This window comes from Acartia tonsa, chromosome 6 (assembly GCF_053477335.1).
Source record: "Acartia tonsa isolate MP-2025a chromosome 6, ASM5347733v1, whole genome shotgun sequence".
Taxonomy (NCBI): Eukaryota; Metazoa; Arthropoda; class Copepoda; order Calanoida; family Acartiidae; genus Acartia; species Acartia tonsa.
This window is the reverse complement of record NC_137265.1, coordinates 41,793,909-41,814,366: the sequence shown is the minus strand read 5'-3', so window position 1 is coordinate 41,814,366 and position 20,458 is coordinate 41,793,909. Positions and strand designations below refer to the sequence as shown.

General features: G+C 32.4%; 1 protein-coding gene and 1 long non-coding RNA gene across 3 annotated transcripts; one reads left to right on the top strand and one right to left on the bottom strand.

Moving 5' to 3' along the window:
* Window positions 1-9: 9 nt before the first annotated feature.
* On the bottom strand, window positions 10-11,603 carry LOC145322694 (transmembrane emp24 domain-containing protein 5-like). 2 transcript variants are annotated; one of them, XM_080164906.1, is made up of 13 exons: window positions 11,451-11,603; window positions 9,891-9,979; window positions 8,589-8,642; window positions 6,395-6,474; window positions 6,001-6,038; window positions 5,605-5,669; window positions 4,902-4,942; window positions 4,372-4,408; window positions 3,892-3,953; window positions 2,316-2,370; window positions 1,795-1,884; window positions 784-860; window positions 10-159 (listed from the first exon to the last, which is right to left on the bottom strand). In XM_080164906.1, the coding sequence occupies exons 1-13, from the start codon at window positions 11,476-11,478 to the stop codon at window positions 108-110; spliced, it is 768 nt and encodes a 255-aa protein (XP_080021032.1). In that variant the 5' UTR covers window positions 11,479-11,603; the 3' UTR covers window positions 10-107. The 2 variants fall into 2 exon arrangements, with proteins under 2 accessions (XP_080021032.1, XP_080021033.1); XM_080164907.1 differs by lacking the exons at window positions 10-159; window positions 784-860 and adding an exon at window positions 1,464-1,542.
* Window positions 11,604-18,074: 6,471 nt separating this feature from the next.
* LOC145323386 (uncharacterized) lies at window positions 18,075-20,079 on the top strand. The gene is made up of 3 exons (XR_013880941.1): window positions 18,075-18,221; window positions 19,128-19,249; window positions 19,718-20,079. It is a non-coding gene; the product is annotated as an uncharacterized LOC145323386 (long non-coding RNA).
* Window positions 20,080-20,458: the final 379 nt, after the last annotated feature.

Genomic DNA, 20,458 nt, shown 5'->3' with positions numbered 1-20,458 from the left:
TAGTATAAGAAACCATTTTCATAATTTATTCATCATTATTTACACAAAATTGCTTTATTATACAACAAATATTGAAATATTTTTAATTTCTTGATATTTAGATGGTTTTATGTTCTCATTTTGAATGTCGTCGACGTTGGTTTTATTGTGAAGAAACTCCTGAAATAAAACATAATTAAAACTTAGGCAACATTTTAGTAATGGATGTAGAATATAAGCCGATGTTCTGATAGGATAAAAATTGTCGTCAATTTAGGTTGCTAACATGGACATAATATTTTGGTCAGTTCATTCATCAAGTAAGAGGAAAGGGGGTGGGATAAAGAGGGTGTATGCTGGGATCATTATTTTAGCCAGCTACAAGTCTAATTTATTAGAGTACTTGATAATCTGGTGTAAGATCTAAGTAATAATAAATCCATTTTTGTAGTATAATACAGGATAAAAAAGGGGGTGTAGGACTTTTATGTTTGATTAGAATTAATCAAAAGTATTCTCCTATTAGAAAGTACTTTTTTAATTTACAGAAAGATAATAGCCCAAAACCAAAAGTATTCTCCTATTAGAAAGTACTTTTTTAATTTACAGAAAGATAATAGCCCAAAACAACCATATAACCAGTAGATTACTTTCTTGTAAAGCAGAATCTAATGGATCCAGTCATAACTAGGATACTTCCATTTAAGACAATGAGAAATGATACCCTCAACAGGCATTTTTAAATCGTAAATAGAATAAAATAGAACCTGTCCAAGACTTGTAAATGAAGAAATATTTTGTTACCTTAAAACTAAGATCTGAGCCACCATAACTGTAAAAACTAGAAAGCTGTATCCAGTACTCCATCTATCTACCATTCCCTAGATAAATAAATAGATATTTGGATAGATAATTAATAGATAGATAGTTATTAGTTATAACTAGAAAGCTGTAACTAGTACTCCATCTATCTACCATTCCCTAGATAGATAGATAGATATTTGGATAGATAATTAATAGATAGATAGTTATTAGTTATAACTAGAAAGCTATGACCAGTACTCAATCTATCAATCATTCCCTAGATAAATAGATAAAAGATGGATATTAAAACATAGAAACAAACTAGAAACTGTAAACAGTGCTCCATGAACACAGTAATAGTTTCTGACTGATTATGACGTAACAAAAAAAAATTAGCCAATGAGAGGCCGTTATTGACAATTCAGCTATTACTGTGTTCGTGCTCCATCTGTCTACCATTTTCTAGATAGCGAGGTAAATAGATAGTTAAAACTAGAAAGCTATAACCAGTACTCCATCTGTCTACCATTTCCTAGATAGAAAACTAGATAGAAAGATAGATAGATATTAGATGGCAAGGTAGATAGAAAGATAGATAGATAATAGATGGCAAGGTACATAGAAAGACAATAGATAAATAGTAAAACTAGAAACCTATAACCAGTACTCTATCTATCTACCATTCCCTAGATAGAAAGATAGATATTAGTATCTAAAAATTAGAAAGCTATAACCAGTACTCCATCTATCTACCATTCCCTAGATAGATAATTAGATAATAATAATTGAACTTTAAGTTTTAAAACATATGTAACGTGTTTATAAAACGGGTTTTTGGTGCCTAATGTTTTATATACACAAACAGTCATTTGTTGGCTTATAAACTTTGGTGAATTTTATCAAATTTTTATCAAGTAAACCAACAAATTGTCAAAATTTCTTAACTGATCTTTTTGTCTTGCCCCTTAAGATCACTGGAGTAAAGGACGTCTTTTTGAAGTGATTGTTTACCTGTAGAGCTTCCATACGTTCAATGTCCTTTGTTCCTTTGGATTTCAACCAATATTGTTGATGGCGAGACTTCGCTAAACCCAACCTAACCTGAATATAGACACGGATAACAACATTCATTGATGGACAAACAGACAAGGTAAAGGACGAGGATGGTAATGGATTGAAATAAAGTGGTTAGAGGTAGGTTAGAACAAGTTACGAGAAATTAAGAGGTGTGGAGGTGAATCTGTATGCTAGTAAAAATCCGGCCAGGCTAGTATAACATAAGATCGTAGCTGTCTAAAGTGTCTAAAGCAAAATGGGGATAGATATCACTGCTTTTGGCCTACCTATACTATTGACCCCATCTCTTTTCTAGGGGGTTTATTTCCCCCTTCCCTCTACTATGACGTCAATATAATAGGTAGGCCAAAAGCTGTGACATATATCCCCATTTTATTAGGGCACTAAACACGGCTACCATAAGATCAGACACAAACAAACACTTATAGAGTAGCTTCGCTACTAAAAATACTTACTGACTTAATAACAGACATAATATTTTCTGACTGCTCATCAAAAACTTCCATTGTTCTAAAACAGAATATAAAGTCAAAACTAAAAGTCATAAGTCTAATTTATAGATATTTTAAATAAATTGTAGAAAACCTATGAATAAAAAATATAAATGGGACGTACAGACATTTTATATATACCTGTTGAGAAGTTACATTGCACTTACAGACCATAATTATAGATGAGCTTCGCTAATAAAAATGTCTCAATCTTGAGTGTAGATTATAAATTGTTGCAGGGGAGCTGAAACTCAATTAAATCTCTCTCTCTCTCAGATTTTTGTGGGAGCCAAGCTGCTTAAGAACTTCAAGTAACTTTAAAGACAGTGAGGGAGGGGAATTTTTATTGTTATTCTGGTACCCAAAGTTTTATATTCACGTTATCTGATTCATTGGCTCAAAAACTTTTGATTATTTGCTTCCAAACTAGATGTGTCCAAATTTCTTAATTAATAATGTTGATCTATAAAAGGGCTGATTTTGTTAATCACCATTGGGTGTTTGGATCAATTTATCTTCCATTGTTTTATCCCTTCATACAAGGAGTAGTAATCTTCCACCCATTAAAGAAAATAAGCTCGATCTGACCAAGCATGATGAACTTCCAAGATAAAAGTATGTGATTAATTACAGGGGTACTCATAGCCTAACCCTCCAGGGCTCTATTTGATCCCTACACCTTCCATTAACAATGTAACCATTGCTTGTATTTGAAATACAATTTCATGGTTACAGGTAGTAGCATACACAGCAAGTCATCAGGGATATGTGAAACCATTAGGGGGTCATATAAGAGTTAGGGAGGTCATTCAAAGTTAAAATTTAAGAGAGGTGTTGACACCCTCAACATTCACCCCATTTCTTTCTAATAATGACATTATTAATATAGGTTTAAGTTGATACAAAAACTTCCCAAAACCAGCTTTCCTGTACCTGTGTGTGTATAATTTTCAAATCACACGGAAAATGCAATCGAAAATTCAATGTTCAACTTTGGATAAAAAATGTATTTTCTTGTTTAATCAATTTTGGCAAGATGGAGTTGACAAATAAATCTTTCGATACACAAAATGATACACTATTTATAGAAAAGTAGTAGGTTGTCGATTTATCTGTTTTTTTTTTACGTGAACTCTAATTTGACTTGACTTTAAATATTTAGGTATTTTGTAAATTTGTACAAATTTTGGCACTATAAATTTAATTCTACAAAATGGGTAGATTTGTTTAGGGGTGTATATATTTTTTCGTCCAGTCTTAAACAAAATGATTTCTGATAAGTTCTTACTTTCAAAGTTTTTTTTCAGGTGGTGGGGGGGAGGGGGGATGTGTTATTTGAAACTATGTAAGAAAAATCAAAGTTAAAAACAATTTCCTTCCACAAGTTAAAATAATAGTTTTTGAAAACCAAATACTCTAAAACCCGCCAAGACTAATAAAATCAATGATTAAGAATAAAAAGAGCCTTCACATCAGTTATTACGATCCACATGGACATAAAGACAGACAAAGAACCATCCCATTACTAGTATAAACTTACTTGTTAACCAATTCTTTAATAATTTCATCCATATTAGTATTTTCATCTCCCTCGATGTCTACCTAAATTTTAATATAATTATTAAAATCGAAGCTCTTTTACATTCTGGGTAGGCTCGTACATCCGTCATTTCCGTAAAATAGAGCTCTTAGAATTGTCCAATCAATTTAAAACTTAAAAGGTGATTTATGTGGCAATTAAGAAAGCGTAGCATCTCTATAATCATTATCAAAAAGTCCATTAACGTAATGTTATAATTTAAGCATCTCTAAAATTAAATCTTAGTTTAGATTCTTTATATTTGTCTAATTTGTTGAGCTTCGTCTTATGGATGTTGTCCTCCTTGTTCAATATTATAACCTTATACATTGTGTTACTGTAGGTCTAAGTAAACGATGAAACATATATTTTTCTAAGAATGAGGAAATCTCTCAAAACTTAAAGTAAATAACAAACTATGATTGATAATAATAGTTTTACCTCCCACATTATCTTCTTACTAGCATACATTGAATATCTAAAATTAAATTATACATCTTTTACAGGGAAGCCTCATATTGGCGCTGTGGAGATTTTTTATTTCAATTTAGGGAGTGTAGCTAAACCCCTGTCCCCTTAACCCAATTTCACAAGACAAAGAGGCCAATATATCAGCAGCATACCATCTGTCTGTCAGTCTGACTGACCGGATGAAGCTTAAGAGATCTCTCACACAAAAAATTTGTTGCATATTTTAAAAAGTAAATTATAGAGTTAATAAAGATTAATGAAGCTTTTTCCAGTATGGCTATGAAACCGATTAATATCCGCTGAATAAGAACCGGTTCTCAGCCAGACTGAAAACTTATGTATATTATCGTATAACAGACAATTTTTCACTAATATTATAATAACAATGATGAAATTAATACCAGTTTTGTTAGCCAAGGCCTTCGGCCCATAGGAATAGTAAAACTGGTTTTTAATAGCTGTCTATAATACAATGTGAAAAATAACTATTAAAAACTTACTTGTTTATAAAACAAATTTCATAATCTCCATTTTGAAGTACCTACAATTGTAAAGTAGTATCTTTTAAATCTAAAATTGCTTTCATAAAAAGTAAATACAGAAAATGATGTATTTATAGAAATAATTTCAGAAACAACAATGCTAAAGAAGCGTCCAATCTCACAGCCATCAAAAAACGTGAGGGAAGCTAAGTTTTCCAAAACACAGATTTAAAAGTTTTAAAAAGTGTATAAATAGATTTATGGCTCTTAGATAGTTAATCTACCAAACTAAAAAAGATTTTACCAATTATATATTTTATTATTTACCCAAGCAAAGCTTTATCCATGGAAATTTAACAATTTAAGGGCCTTTCATACGGATAAAATTAGTAATAATATACTAAATGTGCACACTTATTAACCAATAATGTAGTTGGATTGTTCCTATACTCTTTTCCTATTAGTCTGATTAGAAGATTGATCACCTAGACTTTCTATATACACTGGAGACTATGCCCCTAGCAGCTGGGGGCTCTGTATTCAAAGGGGCTAGAAATATAGCTTAAAACCATCAAAAGACATAATTGGAATAGCCTAAATAGAAAACACGGGACTATGTGAAGCTTACCTTAAAATATAGAATCTAGTCAGTTTAGTAGTTATTGAGATCTTAATCTGCAAACAAAAAGTTCTTACTACTTTATATAATAGGATTATATACCTTATAGTTAGTATAATGGCCTTCTTTCTTGCGGGCTTGGAAAGTTATCATTTTTCCTTTAGGATCTAAAATAAGGATTTTTACATCCAATTTACTAAAATATAAGAATTGTTAATTTAAATTTAAATCTCCCTTGAAGTGTGTTGTCAAGCCCTCCCACCCTCCCTAATTTGAAGTAAATTGAAAATAAGTATGGGGAGGGGGTAGTTTTAAGTGTGTTAGTGTTTATGTTAGTTTATATTGGGTACAAGCCCCCGAATTGCTTAGACATAATGAAAAAAACTATCCCCAAACTAATAAGGGAATAGTAAGGGGGGGGGGGATGTATGTGCTCCCTATGTACTTTGAGAGTAAGCCCCATATTTTGTTAGTGTTAGGAAAAAAAAGATTAAATACCTTTAAGCATCATACTTATATCAAGCTGATTTCCATTTCTAAAACATTGAATGTTAATGATTTTTAAAAATAAGTTTGCAATTTTTGCTTTTAAAAATGTTCTTATAGTCATACAAAATTAATTAATAGTTATTTATCTCAGCGTATTTTATACTACTTTCCGCTATTAAAATTGAAAAATTATAAGATTTATTCCAGTTTTATTGGTCCCTAACTGATTTTAGGATTTTTATTTTGCTTCTCGTGGAAAATTGTCTTTGATACAAGATTTTCCAATTTATCGGTTTAATAATATTTTTCTCTACTTTCGAACAAACAAGAAGTATATATTCAATTCATAATACTTTTAATGTTATAGAGTGGCTTCGCTTCTAAAACTACTTAAACTACTTACTGTGATGAGACAACAAGGTAGTGAATATTTATAACAAAGTCTATGCTCATGTTTTCAAGAAAAAAACAGGACTGATCTCTGATTCAATATAGCTTTTATGATAAACTTTTATAATGCTCCCCTGGTATCAAGGTGCTCTATATTCTTTAACTAGCGGCTACGCCCCTAGAAGGCTCTAGGTGCACTTAAAGAAGGAGCTCATCTCATTTTAAATTTCAAATTAAAGTTTCAAAAGAGAAAAAAATATATTTTTGGGTGGGAGGGGGGTGAAGACACCCTCCCAAAAATAGTTTAAAACCTTCCCAGGACCTATAAGAATCTTGACTGTAAAGTAGAACAATATCGGTTCAGCAGTTAGCGAGATCCTTCGGGACAGACAAAAAACGCTTACTACTTTATATAATAGGACTAGCGGCTTCGCCCCTAGCCTCTAGGGGCTTCGCCCTATATAGTTTTGGGAAGTCAACCCTCCTTAATAGAAATATTCAAAAAAATATTCTTTGTTTAATTACTCTGTGATAAAATTAAACCCAGGTTGTGCGCTTTATGCACAAAAATTTTAATTTGTACAAATTAAACCCAGGTTGTTTGCCGTATACAAAAAATATTTCAATTCGTAAAAATTAGACCTAGGTTAAATTAAAATTTTAAAAAATATATTTTGATTTTTTTTTGGGGGGGGGGATTCATGGGGGCTTTGCCCCATGTTGCAGTGGGGTTCCCCCACCCCAATTACTGGTTTTTGTTTAAAAAAATTAAAAAAAAAAAAAATTTTGGAAGTGGGGATTTTTTTATTTTTGGGGGGGTTGGAGTGTCCCACCTCCCAAGAAAATAGCTTAAAACCACCAGAGGACCAGTAGGTATATTCCCAGAAGGGTAGAGCCCAATTTGATCAGCAGTTACTGAGATTTTACAAAAAATGTAAAAAAAAAATTTGGGGGGTTGGATTTTTTTTATTTTTGGGGGGGTTGGGGGTGTCCCACCCCCCAAGAAAATAGCCTAAAACCACCACAGGACCAGTAGGTATATTCCCTGAAGAGTAGAATTTGATCGGTTCAGTGGTTACCGAGATCTTAAGGGACAGACAGACAGACGGTCAGACGGACAGACATCAAGCTACTTTGTATTATAGATAAGGATGAACATAAAAAAGCCTAGAACTATACCCATACTTTTTATAAAAATAAAATAGCCAAAAATCATTTTAAAAACTATAAGAAGCGTTACTGTAAAGAAGGGACATGTCGGTTCAACGGTTAGCAAGATCCTTTGCTACAGACAAATAAGCTTACTACTTTATATTATACTAGCGGCTTCGCCCCTAGCCTCTAGGGGCTTTGCCCTAAGAGGTGATCAAAAAAAATTTAGGCGAAATTCGTAAAAGGACCAAGGAAATCTTCTGCATAAAAAAAGGACCAAGGAAATCTTCTGTATAAAAAAGGACCTAGGAAATCTTCTGCAAAAAAAAGGACCAATGAAATCTTCTGCAAAAAAAATAAAAAAAAAATTAGGGGGAAATTTTCATTTTTTGGGGGGTTGGGGGTGTCCCACCCCCCAAGAAAATAGCTTAAAACCACCACAGGACCGATAGGTATATACCCTGAAGAGTAGAATCCAATCGGTTCTGTGGTTACCGAGATCTTAAGCTTCAGACGGACGGACGGACAGACAGACATCAAGCTACTTTGTATTATAGAAGATATAGGAAGTCTAGATGTACAATCAATTAATTTGACCAATAGTATCACAGTATAGGAACTATTCGATCACATACGTTTTCTTCCATTTAATAAATCAGCTGAATTTCTAATGATAAAGCTTTGCTTGAAATTTTTGTCTCTTTGATATTAAATCATTTGACTAATTGTATATTCTGTTTAGAGTGGAATGATTATAGGAACTGATTTACCATCTAGGGTTAGCTTTTAGTCTTGGATACCTTTATCGTATTTTCATTAATCATCATATTTAATTTATGTTTTCCGTCTTCCTGACTGCTCTGACTGTACTAAAAGATCTTATAACCGTTTGAATTCTCCTTAACAGTGAAGCGTTTTCGTAGGTTCTGACAACCTACAATTTTTTGTGCACCTCTTTTTCAACCTTCAACATTCTTAAACACCTCTTTTCATGGAGAGTATCTTCAACATTTTTTACGCATTATTATTATTAATACTATTATAAAAAGCTTCCTTTGAGGAACCATGATTGTGTATCGTTCTTGGTAGCTTTCTGGTATTGGGTCAACCTAAACAAGATAAATATATTGTTTTAAAGAAGGTGTATCAACTATTTTTTTTATAGCTAGCCGGTTCTTTTAGTAAGTAGTAGATGTAAAATTTTTCATAGAATTCAGATATGCAATCGGTTTTTTTGTAGACCTCTTATTTTTTAAGTAATTTAAGTTTAAAAAAAAAAAAATTAAGTCGATTTTAAGGTACTAAAATGCAACAAAAAAAAGAAAGAAAATGGTCATTATGAACAAAAATAGTAAGATCTTTAATTTGACACCTTACTTTTTCAATTCTGTCAGGTAATTATTGAAAAAATCGATTTTTTTAAACCCACGAGAATAAAAACTTTGAACTTAATTTTATTATTTCACAAATAAAAAAATATGGGTTCATATATACCATTAGAATCAGAAAAATATTACGAATCCATTGTAAGCAAAATTGAAAAAAAAAGTTTACAATATAGTATATAAACTACAATAAAAGGAATTATATGAAAATATCATATTATGTTGTACAGGCAACGTCTTAATTCTTCAATTGAGTATAAAAATGGGAAGGGGGTAAAGAGGGGGTAAAGAGGGGGTAAAAAAGGGAAGACAATAGTGTTGTCTGAACAAAAAAAATAATTGGCCATTTCTGTAATTTTTTAATTTTTTAATTTTTTTCAATTTTGCTTACAATGGATTCGTAATATTTTTCTGATTCTAATGGTATATATGAACCCATGTTTTTTATGTCTGTTTGAGAAAATATTTAGGTCTAAAGTTTTTATTATACCGAGGTTAAAAAAATAGATTTTTTCAATAATTACTCAACAGAATTTTAAAAGTAAGGTGTCAAATTAAAGATCTTACTATTTTTGTTCTTACTGACCATTTTCTTCTTTTATTTTGTTGCGTTTTAGTACCTTAAAACCGACTTAATTATTTTTTTTAAAAACTTAAATTACTTAAAAAATAAGAGGTCTACAAAAAAACCGATTGCATATTTGAATTCTATGAAAAATTTTACATCTACTACTTACTAAAAGAACCGGCTAGCTATAAAAAAAAAAGTTGATACAACTTCTTTGGAAGTTTCTTTATTTTATTGCTTTAGATCAGGTTAAGATAGGTTATATTAGGTAATGCATAGCCGAAAAGGGTTATGGCCCCCGTAAGGATTAGGCATCCAACTTCGCTTAATTTTCAATTTATTAAAATTAATGTGGAGGATTTCATTGCTCGATATGCTTTTTAAGGGAAAGCACCTTTTTATACCTGTGGGGTTGTGAGTTGTCCAGAAGGGTTTCCATAGGCTGCAGGATCCAGGCTGGTACAATATCCAAGCTCCAAAACAATCAGCAAAACTAGGTAGGATTAATATTTAGCATAATTTAGCGAGGTAACAGGTTCGAATCTTTATTAATAACAAGTCATAACTTTCGAATTAGACCTTTAGACACGTTCCATCTACTATAAGAAGATTTATAATGTACAGTACATATTGTACAATATTCACAGTACCTTCTTAGACTTACATGTTTCACTACAAGATAATTTTAAAAATGTAGTAGGCATTTTATGAAAAAGGCATTTTTTGAGATAGGCGTTTTCTGAGATGGGCGTTTTTTGAGATAGGCGTTTTCTGAGATGGGCGTTTTTTGAGATAGGCGTTTTTTGAGATGACCCCTACTATTTTCTCCAGGGGTCGTAAGAAATAAGACAATGAATGATAAGTGATTTTAAAAAAACTGCGTTTTCCAAATTTGGGAAACAACCATTAGGAGTACAAAAAAATATCTATATGTCAATATTCTCTATAAAAATTTGCATCGAAATTGTAACAGGTGTTTTTTAATATCTGTAAAATAACGGCGCATTTTAAAGCATAAATATTTCAAAAGATGCGTATGATGCTTTTTTCTGGTAGAATTTTGTGCCTTAAGGTTGGTTTTCAAAAATCTATTCACTTGAAAACAACATCTTAATACGGCCAATACAATTTTCTACCAATTACACTAAAAATTTCATTTAAAATTCCCTCACTGAAAACAAATATTCAGTTTTTCTTTTTGTATACTTAAGAAACATGACCTTAAAAATTGCTCATGTTCGTAAATCCCCAACCCTCATTTATTCCTATAATCCTTTAATTTGATTGACAGGTTAAGATATAATTTATAATTTATCCATAATTTGTAACTAAATGCTTTAATAAAAAAAATTCAAACTTCAATAACTTTTTTGTCTTTAGAGATTTTTTTGTCAAATAAAAAGGAGTTTTTTTCTTTTTACTATAACTATAACCTACGATCTAGCACCCCAACTAACTGACGAATCTTAATGAAACTTGGTGAAAATTTGAAGACTGTTAACATAATTAATCCCTGAAAATTTCAGCTCTCTATCTTTTATAGGAGCCGAGAAAATCACGTTTCCCCCATTCTCTTTCAGACGGACAGATGGACGGACGGACAGACGGACGGACGGACATTTCGAATTATAGAGTAGCTTCGCTACTAAACAAGGATGACAACATCCATAAAAGCGAAATTGTCAGAACTGAATTAGCAGAATATTAATGCATCAGTACAAACAATATTGTTAGTAAATTTGTTGCAAAACTGCATAAATAGATGATACTGTTTAAGGACATACTTACATTTTTAGGACTTACGGACGGACGGACATACGGACGGACCGACCCTAATTATAGAAAAGCTTCGCTATTAAAAATCGGCTAATGTTAGACTGATGGTTTTATTATTAAAAGCGAGATCTCTGGAGTCTACGAGCAAATCCGTTCGAAGATTTTAAAAAAATATTTTAAATTTTTACCTTTTCCTATACTTCTTCTAAAATCCATTCTCAAGTTTTTATAATTAAAAATTAAACGGTTTTTTTTCACGAATTGATTAATTATAACGGCATTTGTTAAAATTTAACAAAAATTTAAAAATTATACATTGTTTATATAACTAAATTTACTAAACTGAGTTGTAAGTTTTTCTTATCTTTTAATTATACTAGAGTTTATAGATTACTGAAAACCCATAAGTTTCTTATGAAGCCCTGTACTTAAAGTTCAAATACGTTTACTAGTAACAAGAATGACAACATCCCTCTAATCTCTACAAATGAATCACCATGAAAAATTACTTGATTATAAAAAGCTTAATACGGACAAGACTTCATATTAGAGCTCATAAATAAAAAATGGATATACGGACGTTTTGCTATGATTTCTAGATTATGCCTGACTTCTAAAGGAATCATACTGCAAAGTTTAAAATCGATTAAAAGACGATTCTAATATGCCTAAAATAGATATACGAAACATCTCTAAATATGAAATACCTTCGCTTTATGAGACACCAGAGGAACCATTTCATTTTTGAATATCATAGTTTTAGACCGACCAACCGACCGACATGTGCCACCTACATAAAATAATAACTTCAAATTATATATTTATTTTTCAAACTCATTTTCTAAATAACAATTTACCCTCATGCCTTTAATTAGAGTCATTCTAAGGTTATTATAAATTTGTTTTCTTTTATCACAAGTTAGAGTTGTTATATAACTGTTTATACATAATCACTATATTGGCTTTTGAAACAACTAGCTGCGCCCCTAGCAAGAACTTGCAAGGGGAAAAGAAGGAAATATTCTTTCTTCCTATGCGAGATAGACATCTGTTTTTGTTGTTGAGATTTCTATAATAATTAGGCATAATTAAACATAAACGACTGCTGTAATATTTCGTAATTATAAACATTGAAATGGTGTTTTAGAATTATTAAATTTTTGCTTCTATAAAATTTTTTTTCTCATTTTACTCATAATTATCTTTTTTATTCGAGGCTTTTCTTTATTTTTTGTGCTTTTAGTTATCCTTTACTTTCAAACTTGGGACGATGATTTCTGTTACTCTATAAATCAAATTGTCCGTTGATTTATCAGCAATGCTCTAAAATACATTTTTCTTAGCTGTAAAGATAAACATATGAAATTTTGTATCATTGACTGTTTGACTACTGATGAGTATTACTAAATATGTCAGTCTATTTTCTTTCATATGGTTTATTGTTCTTATTTTTATCATTCTAGGATGAACTGAAATTAGTTTCCGAATGTGAACACATTTTCCTAGGTGTTTCCCAATCCTATCTCAATATTTGCTACTAGCTAAAAAACCTTCAAACTTCAAAAAAAAAAAAAAAATTTGAATGTATTAACGATTTATACATTAAACATTCAAAGTTTTAATTTTTCAAATTTAGATTTTTTTTTTGGAAGTTTGAAGGTTTTTTAGCTAGTAGCAAATATTGAGATAGGATTGGGAAACACCTAGGAAAATGTGTTCACATTCGGAAACTAATTTCAGTTCACCCATTCTAGAGCTTTGCTACACATGGATGTTGGCATTCTTTATGTACTTGTTATTTTCTTAGTATATTATTTCTTGGCTTTAAAGCAATAAAATTTCTAAATGTCAAATTTGTCTGTATGTGAAAACCAACTTAACAGACAATTTATTCTTCAAAGCTTTGCTATAAATAGAGTTTGTAGGTCAATATGACAGTATCATAGTTAGGCCGCTTATATTTGTAGTTATGATAGTATTTCATCGTTATGAAATTTGGCCTATTGGGTATAATAAACTAAATTTTAGAAACATCCATTTTACGTCTAGCACCTATAAAACATTTATGATTAAGATAACTGACATTTGATAAGAGTATTAAGAGTCAAAAAATAAATTTTTTATTTTGTGATTACTTTAATTAATACTAGCGGCTACGCCCCTGGAGGCCTCTAGTGGCATTTAAATGTTTTTTTTTTTATATTTTAAATATCTAATTTGAGAAATAATTTGTCTATGTTATCAGCTGTTAAATTCACACTATGCGGCGGAAATATTTCAATCTTTTTCGACTTTATTGTGATTTCTCTTTGGAGAGTGTTAGTACCCTCCCCCAAAATAGTTATAAACCTTTCCGGGACCTATGAGAAGCTACCCTGTTAAGGATAACCCGATCGGTTCAGCGGTTAGCGAGATCCTTCAGTACAGACACACAAACACACAGACATCATTTTACTTTAGTATAAAAATGGTAAAAATAGACGTTTAGAGGTCTATCATAAAACAGTTATGACAGTATCCATAAGTAGCAAAGCAAAAATACAATGGATGTAGAAACGGATAAACAGATGTTCAGTAGTCATTAAAAAGAAAGAATAGACTTGGAGTGATTATAAATAGAAAATTTGTATAAGGGTGTATTTATCTAAAAAATAACAGCGGTCTATTATAAATAACAGTAGAGAATATCATATTACCCCATATCGTTATGGACAAACAGACAAAGTTAATAATCGAGTAGAGCTTCGAATTCAATAATAAATGTACTTTTATTGTTTAAACTCAAAAAGAGCACGTCGATGGAAAATTTATCAATATGCTTAACCCACCCAGGGAGGGAGGGGACATTGGGCTGTTAATTAAACTAGTCCCCAAAGTTTTATAAGAACGTTTTCTTATTCGTTGGCTTAACAACTTTGGGGACCATTTTCAATTTTGATTGGTATGTTCAGTACGTTGAGTGTCCAAACGTTATAACCACTAATTGTAATCAATAGAAGGTAATTTTGTGTATCATCATTGGGGATTTACATCAATTTATTGACAATGTACGGTAATTAGAAGTATTTACGATTATCAAGATTTTCTCCTCTGAAGATTAAAATCATTGGTGGAAAAGTCTAGACATTCTTAGATTTGCATAACCCATTCACAATTTAATAAAAGTCCCTAGAGTCTTTAAGCTTTAAACATGTACAGTATAATTTTTAGATCAGTGTTCCCTCCCTCCCTGAAATTTTCACATATATCAATATAGCCCCGGGGCCAATACCGAGCTTCTCTAAAAAATTGTATACCAATCACCATTGCGCGATCATCCCAAACCGGGTAACAAGAATTTTCTAGATAGTACAAGTTCTTTAACCACCTTTGAGGTAAATTATTACCAGGGAGGGAGGGGACATTGGACTGTAAATTAGTATACCAGTACCCAAAGTTTTATAAATATGTTCGTACATTTGTAGATTAAAACTATCTGGGACATTTATTCAGTCTCGATTGGTTGGTATAAACTAGGGAAATGAACACTTTTCAACCAAAAAATTTAGCTATAAAAGGGGCAAATTTGATTATCATTATTGGGGTGTACAGTACATTAGTTTATCATTCATTGTCTTATCCCTTAAGATCCCTGTGAAGTGATAAACTCTCTTTTTTTGTCTTAAACTTTAACTATATGTTGGCGTTTTGACGTACACGTACTTTCCCTCATATAGGTGTGAAAACAAAACCACACAAAGCTTTCTTTACAACTTTAAATGTTTTTTCTGTCTTTTTTTCATGGAATAATGACCAATGATCATATACTCTGTAACTTACTTTGTCCGTCCCACGTCTATTATGATGTAAAAATTTGTCAAAACTAATGTTTTCCGGCTGCTATTTCAAATTGATGGCTACTTTTTTTGTGTGAAGGTTCAGCTTTTATAAACTAGATGAAATAAACAATAACAGATTTCTAATAATTGAAAAATCTTCGGTAATTAAATTGTACATTTACTCATTAATTCTTAGCAGGCAGACCCGCTTTTAAATTTATTGTCTTGGCGTCGGATCGTTGATAAAATGTACAGCTGCGGGCTAGGCTTATTCAAATTTAGCGACTTTTTGAGCGGCCCTTAGGAAAAAACCAAAACTTTGCTTAAAAGTGCGGACACTTTAAATAGCCTAGGGAAACTTTAAACCAACAGTTTCTCTGGATCTAGACAACGGAGCACAAAAAAGCCCCATCTCAAAAGTCCCCAAAATTATATAAAATTAAGGGGTTTAAGATAATAGCTAAATGCTCTCTTGTAAATAGAGGCTCTCTATTCAAAGGTTGAGGAACGGGGTAGAAAAATAGCCTAAAACTAAACCCAATTCTTTCATGCACAATTTCAAACAGCTATGCATTTATTAACATTCTCTCATTCATTAGTTCAAAAACTGTGATTACTGTTATCAAATCTTAATTGGTTGATACAAAATAACAGTATTCAAACATTTCCGCCGATAGTTTTAATATACAGAGGGGTCTTTTATATTGTCTTAACCCCTAAGAACCCTGGTCACTTCCCAAACTCTGCTTTCCCCGAGCCTAACCCAATGCTGATCAACGTCCAAATTTTCGTCAAATATGAAGTTGAATTAAATTGACCAACCACGGTCTTACTGCAGATCAAGTCCATAAGAGGGGTCGTTGTTTAGGGTCCACTAGAATTGCATGGATATTGTCTGAAAAAGGTATGATTGTCAGGGGGATGGGGGAAATATTTATTACGCTCAGGCAACGCCTGTTGCACTGTACTTTGACCATTTGACCAGGGCTCGGCAACTGTCAATTTTATGTTGGCTTGACAGCGGAAGTGAAATGTTTGCTTCTTGAAAGGTTCAGATTTAGCTCAATAATTATATTTTGGGCCGTAGCCGCTATCAGCCCTTCTGGCTGAAACTTCCCTGTCAAAACTTGTTTCGTATTATGTCAACATAAGTATTAAGTAGTCATTTGACTAATAGATACAGGGTGGGGCAAATAAGACCGGACAAACTTTAAACGGCCATAGCGCCAAAACTACTTGACCAATCAGGACGTTTGACCACACTATAAAAAGCTTAGGTAATGACCTTTTAGCACAAAAAAAAATTGGACGAAGATAGACGTGTACACCGAGCTGGCCGCACATATGTTCAACAAGACAGATTCCAAATGCGCCGGTGGTTAATGCGCAAAATCACATAACGTAGGGTCCGATAGGGAAGGAGTTGGAATCTTGACCCCAAATTTTGTGGGTGTCTTAGGCTCATTGAGACACACATTTTGCCGTGTTTAAATCCATTTTAGCTCAATCCTAGCCGAAATGAGATCGATTTTTCAAGATTTTGAGCCTTAAGAAATAACAAACAGTGGGGCCCGACAGGGAAGGAGTTGGAAATTTGACCCAAAATTTTTTGTGTGTCTTAAGCTCATCGAGACACGCATTTTGAGTACTTAAAGTCTACTGTAGCTAAATCCTAGCCCAAATGAGAGCAAAAACATTGATTTTGTCAATTTGGCGGTTACTCATGTTCCTAAGGAAATGTGGCCTCCCAGCAGCCCAATCTTCATCCAATGGACTTTTGGGCCTAGGGCTACTTTGAAGCATGCACCAATAGACGTGCCCATACCACAAAGACCTCCCTCATTGCCACTATCAAGGAGAACTACGCCAGCTTGGACAGGTACATTTTGACCTGGACCTGCCGGCGGTTGAGGAGGCCGGTAGAGGCGGTGATTGAGTCTGGCGGCGATTTTGTTGAATTATCTACTAGTAATATACCTATTTTGCTTGTCAGTTTTTAAAATTCAATAAAATCTTTAAAATTGACGATTTTATGTTTATTTGTTTAGAACTTAGAATTTGTCCGGTCTTATTTGCCCCACCCTGTATGTCAGTTATGATCACTTTTTATTTAAGCCATATAGTCGACATTTTAACCCTTGAAATAGCATATCGATAGAATGCAAAAATGTTTGAAAGGGTTTCTATTTTTTTTAAAGAGGGAGGGGACACTTGATTGTAAATTATACTGGTACTCAAAGTTTTTATAAACACTCTTTCTCAACCGTTAGCTTAAAAAACTCTGTCCAACCTTTTTGACCAATAATCTAAAAGTCTAAATCTACAGAAGAATAAATTTTGTCTGTCATTATTGTCTTATCCCTTAGGATCCATTAAAATAGTTGCTTTACAGGCGGCTTTGGATAGTTCCTAAATTTTACAGTCAACGGTGGCTGAATCTAAAGGTGCGGTTGACGGCTCCTACTATTTACACATTCATAATATATGATGTGAGTTCACATGCGCATATAATCACCTCCGTATATTGTTTCAATCCAAATTATTTTTGTGTTCGTTAAGATCTTGCTAACCACTGAACCTGCCATTTTAATACAAAGCCCCAAGATGCTAAGGTGCAGTCGCTATTTTCCAAAAAGAAGTCAATGTTTAGGGGGCTCTGATGATTTAGTATTATAATCGTTAATAAAGGGCTTTTATTTGTACGGTCCTAGTTGACTTTGTGATTCCTTACTTTTGTATTACAATTAATAATTTCTATTTTTATTAAATGTATATGCTATAGTTAAATAAATGTTATGTAAACTTAATTACACCCATCAAAATTGACATTGTTAATTCCTACCCTTTCCTCTTTTTCACATCCACTTGATAAAACCCTGTGCACGATTCTAGTTGATAATATGACAAATTTGTGGAAGTGAACGCCCACCCTGAAATATGTATATTTTATTACAAAAAAATATAACTTAGAAAGTTAGTTAACATACCGTCTGGCTTTGCGCGGCGGCGCACAGACCGACTTCCTAGCACTTTAAGCATATAAAAACTACATGTACCAACGGCTTGGGATCAGTCTGAGAATTGACACCAAGTGGGCAAGACAACCAACCAATCAATATGAAGGTTTCTCTGCAGCTCTTGGTAAGTTTCATTTTTAAATTTTAATTTGAGTCGCTTTTCTACAATTAGTGTCGGTGTGTAAGTTAATTTAGACATGTTAGAACTGTCCTAAAATAGTTACGGTTTGGAAAACGTAGCAACTCTATGATCATTTCCAAAATAGTCCTGCTTTTAAAGATGATTCGAAATTAATAATTAAGCAATAAAGTTGTCCATAGTTTTTTAAATTTAAAAACGACAATTAGGTAAAATGTAGGTAATTAGATCCCTTAAAATTTTGTTATTAACGAATAGTCGGATCATAATAAAACTTGGCACAAAAATTATTGAGTTGGGTTTCTAAGGTCTAACCAAAGTTTATAGGTATAATTAGAAGATTTGTATATTTTTTTTTGTCACAGATAATTTGCAAGTTGTTGCGATTACTTAAACATATTTCTTGACCACTGAACTTCCTCCTTCTTTATTTTCTAAAACATATTTTTAGCCCCTGATGAGCCTTATCACTATGAGCCATTATACACACGAGACGCCCTTTACCTTTACTTAACCTAAACTAAAAAAAATTTGGTCAAAATTCAATTTATTCAAGTCATATTTATTATTTGTCTGCCTGCCAGTGTCAATACCTGTTTATTTATCTATTTATATCTAACTTTTTTTCCAAATATCCATCTAATTATCCATCTAACTATCTATCAATCTAATTATCTATCAATCCTCCAGGTATCGTTTCTCTGCCTCCAGCTGGCAGCTGTCATCAACACATGGCATCCACCTATTTATCTATCTATCTAATTATATATCAAATTGCAGGTATTATTTATCTGCCTGCTGTTGGCAGCTGTGTTCAAAACAGGACCTGTCTATACATCTGTCTATCTATCTAACTCTACATCTATCTAACTATCTATCTATCTATTCCAGGTTTTGTTTATCTGCCTGCAGCTGGCAGCTGTCATCAATGCCGCCTCTGTGCCCGCTCCTTTAGCCGAAGAAGCCCACTACATTGCTAAGCGTGAGGCTGGTGCCGGCAACAATCAACAAAGGCAAATATTGTCATTTTATGTTAAACTAGCGGCTACGTCTCTGGAGCCCTCTAAGGGCAGTTGAATCAGTGAATGGGTTTCGATCCTCAACTTTTATTCTTTTTTATTTTTAAAAAGAAAAACTAAAAAAATGGACCTATGAGAAGCTTCACTTTAAAAGAAGAGCCATATCGGTTCAGTTGTTAACAGGATCTTAATTTACACACCCATCCTATTACTTTTATATAAAGATAGTGGCCTCTAGGGGCACATGAATCAATAGGGTGAGAGGGATTTAAACTCTCCAAGAAAAATAAAATTAAAAAGGAGAACCATATCGGTTCAGCGGTTTACACATTAATTGCCATAAAATGAATGACATATCTTTCAAAAACGTCATTTTTGATATTCAACCGCCATTTTTATATTAGTACAATTCTTATGGTTAAACCCGTTCTTGCTAAAATGACAATAATTAAAATAAAATAGATCTGGAATTAATCAATTGATCGCAGCCAAGAAGGCAGCCATTATCGCCAAGATTATAGTTGCTAAAAAGGCGGCTCTCGCAGCTGCCATCCTTGCAGGAAAATAGACAGCCACACACACACACACAGTAACATGTAGGACAAGATCTCTAAACCAAATCAAAATCTGGAAAATAAAAAAAATAAAAAATACGTACTGACTTCCAACTTATACCAAATAAATAGTTACCAATCCATAATATATTTTCAGTGGTATTTAAATAAAATCTTAGACGTAATTTTTTATGATGATTAAAATTAAAATTTTTGGATGCACTTAAAAATGCTATCAAACATTTGTAAAAATAAATTTTAAAATCATTATGATTGTTTTATTAACAGCAAAGCTGCTCTATAATTTACTTGGTCTATCTGTCCGCCCATACGTCAGTCGGTAACGCTGTGGGGTATTTGTTTTCTCGGCCTGAATTCAAGATAGACATCTGTTTTTTGTTATAAAGATTTTTTAGATGAGGCAACGTAGATAACTATCGGGACAGACAGACAGGCCTATTTTAATTTGTTAATAGCGACGCTACTGTAAATCATTTTTACTTTTATTTATAAGTAGTAAATAGTGTTTGTGAGCATGTCAGCTAAGATCATGTAAACGGCTGGACCGATAATTCCACAAAGTTTTATATTGGTTCAAAGCTATTTTTAGATTTTTTTAGTCCAGAAGTGATTCGTAATCACCTTTGAA